General features: G+C 42.4%; 1 protein-coding gene across 1 annotated transcript; it reads left to right on the forward strand.

Moving 5' to 3' along the window:
• The first annotated feature begins 1,376 nt into the window (after positions 1-1,376).
• Positions 1,377-7,287, forward strand: LOC104456658 (endoplasmin homolog). The gene is made up of 15 exons (XM_010071510.3): positions 1,377-1,541; positions 1,863-1,983; positions 2,098-2,251; positions 2,346-2,426; positions 2,583-2,694; positions 2,779-2,905; positions 2,989-3,127; positions 3,725-3,842; positions 3,993-4,198; positions 4,304-4,519; positions 4,627-4,792; positions 5,057-5,201; positions 5,297-5,447; positions 5,641-6,045; positions 6,725-7,287. The coding sequence occupies exons 1-15, from the start codon at positions 1,475-1,477 to the stop codon at positions 6,983-6,985; spliced, it is 2,469 nt and encodes an 822-aa protein (XP_010069812.2). The 5' UTR covers positions 1,377-1,474; the 3' UTR covers positions 6,986-7,287.
• The last annotated feature ends 732 nt before the right edge of the window (positions 7,288-8,019 follow it).

The following is an 8,019-nucleotide window of genomic DNA, read 5'->3' on the forward strand; positions in this document are numbered from 1 at the left end:
AGCCAAAATTCATGATTATGCGCGGAATCTCGATCTTAACATTTTCAGCAACATCTATGATGAGATTATCGCTTCCAAGTCAAGGTAAAGTCGTGGGCCATGATTAAGGTCACGTTGCTCCGATTTCCATAAAGCAAGACGAAAAGTCAAGAGTTTTTTTTTTCCCAGTCACGAGAAAGGAGAGGGGTTGAGACCGTGGAAGACGGGCAAAGCGGGTCTTAAAATTGTTCTACCCACTCCCCATTTTTTAATTTTTTTAATTCCCTAATGATACAAATTTTTCTAGTAGTACTAGATCTATCTGATTTTTAACTTTTTCTTCATTTTTCATTTTTTTCATCACTGTCGTTTTCTCTAATGTTCGTATTTCTATTGAAATTTAAAATTTTAAATACGTAAGTAACTTCTAACTTGTAAAAACATGATTCCACAAGCATCCAATCATCATGCATTTCACATCTATTAATTACTTTCATCATCACTTAAAATTTATTTTCCTTTTGTTCCTTTTTTTTAATATCTATATCATTTATGAAAATCTAATAAATACGATGAGCCATATTGACTTCTCTATGAGGAAAGCTGAATAAAATCATCTTAATTATGTCGAAATTGATTTAAGTAAAATAATGAATTCTCGCTAAATACATGAGATCCTGTAAGGGGATTATCATACTGATTTATGTGCAGCTCTTTTCATACTTCACAATATAGTTATTCCGATACACAAAAAGATTTTTCCAGCTAACGAATGGAAACAATTAATTTTAACCAAATAGATAGAAACAATTAATGAGCGTCTCGGTTTATTTTTAATACATATATTTTCTATCTTGGGACCCACTCCATCACGTCAGTCAAGTGGAATTATATTATTATATATTACACTATCATCACTACACGAGTATTTATCTTAAAGATAATGACCAATAAATTCCCGCAAACTAGAAAATTATTGTGCACGGCGAAGTGCGCGGACTTCTTACCCCCGTGTCGGATACGCTCCGCCCCGCAGACAAACGCCCCGGAAGAACTATCCAGAACCTCGACCCCGCCTTCATCCACGTTCCGCCATCGCATCGGGGCCGTTCATCCCGCCACCCTGGCATCGACCAGCCAATTAGATCGGTCAATACGCGATCGGCGACTTTGACCTCCCAGGTCTCCCCGCGTGGGGCCCTCCTCGGTTTCTCCACGTCGAGGACGAACCGAGCAGCCAATAGCCACCCGCCACGTTTCGGCGCAACCGCTGCGGTCCGTCGGATCGTCCACGCTGGACGAATCCAGCCAATCGGAGCGACCCGCCTGCGTAGGCACGAGAAATTCGCGTGAGCGGGGCGGGGCCCCACCGCGAGGGCTCTAAATATTCGCAGCGACGTCAAGCGAAAGCTCCAATCATCACCGTCATCGGCCTCGGGAGTGAGCTCGGAAGTCGGAAGCAGGGAGGAGCAGATCTTGCGAAGGGGGAATCGCGATGGGGAAGTGGACGATCCCGTCCGTGCTGCTGGTCCTGTGCCTCCTCTGCGCGCTTCCGGATCAAGGTAAACACAAAAACCCTAAGGCTTCGAGGTCCCAGCTCGCCGTACTCCGCGCGAGCGGCAACGGCGGTTTGGATCGGCGCCTCGCCGGCGAGGGTTTCCGGCGTGATTTCTAGGGTTTCTAGGTCCTCGTGTTTCGTCTCGGGGTGAACTCTCGCGCAGTCGCGAGGAGGAAGAGATCGATTTAGTCCGGGGAGATTTGGTTTTTCTTTTTTTCTTCTTTTCTTCTTTTCGAATCGTCGTTGGGAGTGAGGCGAGGAATGTAGTCGTCGGTGTTGGAGAAGTGAAGAAGTATTGATGGTGGGTGGATCTGTCGTGGTGCAGGAAGGAAGCTGCGCGCGAATGCGGAGGGCGATTCGGAGGAGCTGGTCGATCCCCCGAAGGTCGAGGAGAAGCTCGGCGCCGTTCCGAATGGTCTGTCCACCGATTCCGACGTCGTCAAGAGGTCGTTTACCCGATAAACTTGCTCCCTTCTTTGTGCTTAGCTTCGCTGTGAGGATTTTGCGGTCCTCCTTGGGCGTGTGTATTAAGAGTTTTGGAAATTTCGATGTGCGTCCAGGGAGTCGGAATCGATCTCGAAGAGATCGCTCCGCAACAGTGCGGAGAAGTTTGAGTTCCAAGCCGAGGTTTCGCGGCTCATGGACATCCTTGTCAACTCGCTCTACAGCAACAAGGACATTTTCCTCAGGGAATTGATCTCCAATGCTTCTGATGTAAGCTTATCTTTTTTTTAGCAGTTTTTAAATATTTCCTGCCTTTCTCTCTCTTTGGAAGAGGCTGAAGCATGGTTTGGTTCTGTTGATTCAGGCACTGGACAAGATACGATTCCTTGCCCTGACGGACAAGGACATTTTGGGAGAGGGCGATGATACTAAGCTCGAGATCCAGGTTGGTTTGAAACCCTTTTCCCAACTGGATTTTTGTGTTCCCATATTGATTGGTCGAGCTCGCTGCTTAGCCGTTCTAGTCAATTCGTAATTTCAAAATGTATATAGCACGGTGGTTGACTGGTGACTGGCCTGATGGGTTTGTTTGTCTCTGTAGATTAAAGTAGACAAAGAAAAGAGGATTGTCACCCTCCGCGACAGAGGTATCGGGATGACAAAAGAGGATCTGATCAAGAATTTGGGAACGATTGCAAAGTCTGGAACTTCAGGTGCCTTGATATTTCCAAGCTCATGATGGTTCCTCCAGTTACTTGAATGAACTCCTGTTCATCCAATTTTAATGTTTCGTGCAGCATTTGTGGAGAAAATGCAGACGAGTGGAGATCTCAACCTTATTGGTCAATTTGGTGTTGGTTTTTACTCCGTATACCTCGTTGCTGACTATGTCGAAGTCATCAGCAAAAATAATGACGACAAACAGTAAGATGATTGCATTATTGGGATTATCAAATATTCTGCTTTCAGCTGTGTTGACTGTAGCTATCTTATTGTCTGGGTTTCAGGTACGTGTGGGAATCAAAGGCTGATGGGGCATTTGCAATTTCCGAAGACACATGGAATGAGCCGCTAGGACGGGGAACTGAGATTAGATTGCATCTAAGGGAGGAAGCTGGGGAGTACTTGGAAGAGAGCAAATTAAAGGTGCATTTCTAATTCGAACCACGGTCATAGCTAGGTTCCATTTGTTCTTAGGGACTGTGGACTGTGGGATATTCTGCAACCCTTGCCTCATATATTCTTCTCTAAATAATCGGCACTGATAACTTATAGGATTGTAACGAGATATGCATCTTTTCTTTTGAACAAGATGCATTCTAGGATGTGTTTGTCGGTTATACTATTTTTTTTTTTTATTTGGTTTGCCCATTGTCTTTCTTTTAATGCCCGTGATGCCTTTGTCTTATTCTTTTGTTGTAAATGTTCCTTCACTGAGGTTCTATTGTCAGCATAGGCAGTCTGTGTGGATTTGTTATTACTGTCTACCCTTAAGCACAGTTCTGTTCTTCAGAATTATAAAGTCAGTGCAGAACCAAAGAACCTCGTGGGTTATCATGTTATCATACACTATGCAGTTCTTATCTTGCCCCTGTAGTTCTTACAGTGTTCTTAGCTCATATTTCTCATTGAAGTTATGGAGTATCTTAAGCTTGCCAATAGGAGTGTTCAATGTTGCGTTTGGGATTTATCACTAATGTCACATTGGTTTGGTAACATCTAGTATTGGTTGTCTTTCTGCAGGATTTAGTGAAGAAGTACTCTGAATTCATTAACTTTCCCATCTATTTGTGGGCAAGCAAAGAGGTCGATGTGGAAGTTCCTGCAGATGAGGATGAGTCAAGTGATGAAGAGGAATCATGTGCGTATCTTGAAAAGCTTTTCACTATATTTTCAAGTTTGATATATTGTATTGTACTAGATATGGTGTCATTGTCATTCATGTCAATGTATGTTGAGATTGCTATTGCATGCACACTCATGAACCTTCTGTCCTTATCAATCAAAACAGCGGAAACCAGCTCTTCTGGGGAAGAGGGGGATGAAGACACCGAGAAAACTGAGGATGAGGATGTGGAGAAAAAGCCAAAGACTAAGAAGGTGAAGGAAACTTCTAGTGAATGGGAACTTTTGAATGATGTGAAGGCTATATGGTTGAGAAATCCAAAGGAGGTGACTGATGAGGAATACACAAAGTTCTACCACTCTCTAGCGAAGGTAATTGACTATTTCTGCATCTAGGATGATTCATCATCATCTTTTTCTTCCAATTTTAACTGTCCTCTGACAGTCCCTCATCATCAATTGTTTTTCTTTTGACAGGATTTCAGTGATGAGAAGCCTTTGGCATGGAGTCACTTTACTGCTGAAGGTGATGTCGAGTTCAAGGCTGTTCTCTTTGTGCCTCCTAAAGCACCTAGTGATCTGTATGAAAGCTACTATAATTCCAACAAGTCTAACTTGAAGTTATATGTTCGACGGGTATTCATTTCTGATGAATTTGATGAGCTTTTGCCCAAGTATCTGAACTTTTTGAAGGTAACCAGAGTTTGCTCAGTTCTAGCTCTTTTATCCATAATGAGAAACTTGGTTTTCTAATATTGGTTTCTAGATCAACGTTTCTCACAGTATTGTTTGTCTCCCAGGGTCTCGTTGATTCTGACACTTTGCCCCTAAATGTATCGCGTGAAATGCTTCAACAACACAGCAGCTTGAAGACAATTAAGAAGAAACTTATCAGGAAGGCACTTGACATGATCCGTAAAATTGCCGAGGAGGACCCTGAGGATGCTAACAACAAAGACAAGAAAGGTATGAACGCTACTGCCTCTCATCTTCAAGTAACCTCTCCTCTGTATATGAAAATATGTCATGAAATTATATGTTTACTTCTCCATTCTGAAGCATCCCTAGATTTCTTATGGGAGGCTTTAGGAAGTTGTGATAACTTTGGTAGGAGTTAGGGCTAGTCCAATTCATTTTGATGATGCTAACAACAAAGACAAAAACAGTTTGATGATCTTTCCAATTCATTTTTTACTGCCTGCTTAATGGATTTTTCGCTGTTGGGAGCAGATACTGAAAAATTTGGCGATGAAGAAGATGAGAAGAAAGGTCAATACGCAAAATTCTGGAATGAGTTTGGCAAGTCCATTAAACTCGGTATAATTGAAGATGCCACTAACAGAAACCGGTTGGCTAAGCTCCTCAGATTTGAGAGGTGTGATTTGTCATCTGTTGCTTTCTTGAATATCACATGGAATGACGGTATTATTTTTGCTGATGACTTATTTTTGTTTCTTATTATTTCTGCAGTACCAAGTCCGATGGTCAATTGACTTCACTAGACCAGTACATCTCAAGAATGAAATCTGGCCAGAAGGATATCTTTTATATAACAGGAACCAGCAAGGAACAATTGGAGAAGTCACCATTCCTCGAGAGACTTAAGAAGAAAAATTATGAGGTTTGTGTTTTTCTTTTCTTTGTTGGGTAAAACTATTATTTATCTTTTGTTCTCAGCTGACATTAGGTGCAGGGTTAATGAGTTAATTACCCTTCCTGTACATCACCTTTCTCAATATTGCACTTTGTCAATCATTTTTCACAATGGTGGTGGAGTTTTGATGCTGGTGGTTGTCTGTGTCTTTGCTTTGCAGGTTATTTTCTTCACTGATCCAGTGGATGAGTACCTCATGCAATATCTGATGGATTATGAAGACAGCAAATTCCAGAATGTGTCCAAGGAGGGTTTGAAACTCGGAAAAGACTCAAAAGATAAGGACCTGAAGGAGTCTTACAAGGAGCTGACCAAATGGTGGAAGAGTGCTCTTGCCAGTGACAATGTTGATGATGTGAAGATTAGCAACCGTTTGGATAACACTCCTTGTGTGGTGGTGACTTCAAAATATGGATGGAGTGCAAATATGGAAAGGATCATGCAGTCTCAGACCCTATCGGATGCTAACAAGCAGGGATATATGCGTGGAAAGAGGGTCCTTGAGATTAATCCAAGGCACCCGATCATCAAGGAGCTTCGAGAAAGGGTGGTGAAGAACCCTGAGGTACGTATAGATTTCATCATTACTTTAACTAGTAATCTGTCCATTCTTGGCCAAACTAACTAACATGCACAACCTTTAAATAAAATAACATTACCATGTAAATGGATCACTGTTGATATTGCAATTTGCATAACTTGATATTCCCTCCCTAAAGTCAAATCATGTTTTAGAGTGTGGTGGCAATATTAATTAAATGCACATAATCTCATTATTTTGAAGGTTCTTTATCTGGCAAGTTATTTTGAAGAATTTTTTTTTTCCCAAAGAAAGGTGCCAAAGTAGTTTGGTCCTGTGCTTTTGGCTTAGCTAGTTTTGTTACTAACGACTGGTGATGACATTGTTAGTGGCCGAGCGAGTGAAATAGCTGAAAAGAAGTACATGTTCCCTGAGGAATGTTGGGTCAGTTAAAGAAAATTCATGCTTTCGTAGATGCTATGTTTGGATTGGCTATGCTGGACTCAAGGATTATGCTCATTGTTATGTAATGGCCGAAGATGTCAGTAGTTTCTTTATGGTTGCGTTTTTACCCTGTGCAGTCAACCTCTGTATACCCTTTGTTTCCCACTTATTCTTTTATTTTGTCTGATATGATTCGGAAGCTTATAGCGAGACAGCGTTCAATTGAGTTCTGGTTGAATTTCTCAGAGTTTGTCTTAAAAATGGTCTGCTTGCTCTACAGAATGAGAGCATAAGGAATACAGCCCAGCTCATGTACCAAACAGCACTCATGGAGAGTGGTTTCACGCTCAGCGACCCGAAGGATTTCGCTTCCCGGATACACGATTCTGTCAAATCCGGCCTAAATATTAGTCCAGATGCCGCTGTTGAAGAGGATGATGATGCTGATGAAGCTGAGACAGAATCCAAGGAAGAAGCCTCAGCTCCTCCCAAGGACGAGGCTGAAGATGCTGAAACTCCTGAAGCCAAGGACGAGCTGTAAATTTCCATGGTGGTTTCATGGATTTCCTTTTTGAAGGAGGGTCTTTCCTTAGAAAAGAAGAGGTTTTCTCAAGTGAGCAACCTGAAATCTGAAAACGTGCCTTTAGATTTTCTGGGTTTTGAATGTCCAGGAAGAGAGGGATTAACCGTTTGGGTCGTAGGAATACTGTAATGTTATGATTATCAGGAACTTTTTTCTTTGCTAGCCGTCTTTACGTCCGCAAGAACGCTCAAGATGAGGCCTTTTTTTGGATCATAATGATGATGCTTCTTGCGTTTTATTTGCAAGTAAGTTTTGTGGAATCTGCTTCCTGCCGATGGCTGCCTGAACATTTTTTTCTTTTATCTGTCGTAAGAATTTTGAGATCATTTGATGAGCACATGGGAGGAAATCACGAAATGCAAATGCGAAGTGACCATTTGGAAACAGGAGTCCTGCCGACATTGATCAGGTTGTGATAGGGGAGTTTCCATGCAAGTCTCTTTTGGGTCACGTTAGTGGGTGATTCGAGGCACTTAGTATTTAACGATGGATCAAAGGGGGAGAGAGTTTCATGATTTTCGAAGCCTTTTTGAAACCTTCTTTTTGGGTGATGTCTTGAGATTAGTGCTTTAAACATCGAGAAATTGAGTGAGTATGCTTTATTAAATGTCGAAGAAGTAGATCATTAATGTCGAATGCACGAGCTTCGGAGCTCAAGGTGTCATCGCTATAGCCAACTAGCATGAGCACACCCCATGGCCAATGAGCCACTTGCGGCTACCTACAACCGTGTCCTTTGGCTGTCATACACAGCGCATGAAGTTGCAAGTCTCTTTCCCTCTCTCTCTCCCCGTATCCCCCAGGACCCATCAAATCTGGAGTTCCCTCCATAGGGGTTTAGAATCTCGTTCGAGGACTAGGAAGTTGTGTGGCTCATGCCTTCGCCTTCCAAGTCTTGTTACTTTCCTCCCTGCCGTGCCTAATATCGAAAGACAATAGGGGTCTTCAAGAAAAGGGTGGAGAAAGAATCGAAGCTTTTGGCACTTTCGGAG

The sequence above is a fragment of the Eucalyptus grandis genome, chromosome 6 (assembly GCF_016545825.1).
Source record: "Eucalyptus grandis isolate ANBG69807.140 chromosome 6, ASM1654582v1, whole genome shotgun sequence".
Taxonomy (NCBI): domain Eukaryota; kingdom Viridiplantae; phylum Streptophyta; class Magnoliopsida; order Myrtales; family Myrtaceae; genus Eucalyptus; species Eucalyptus grandis.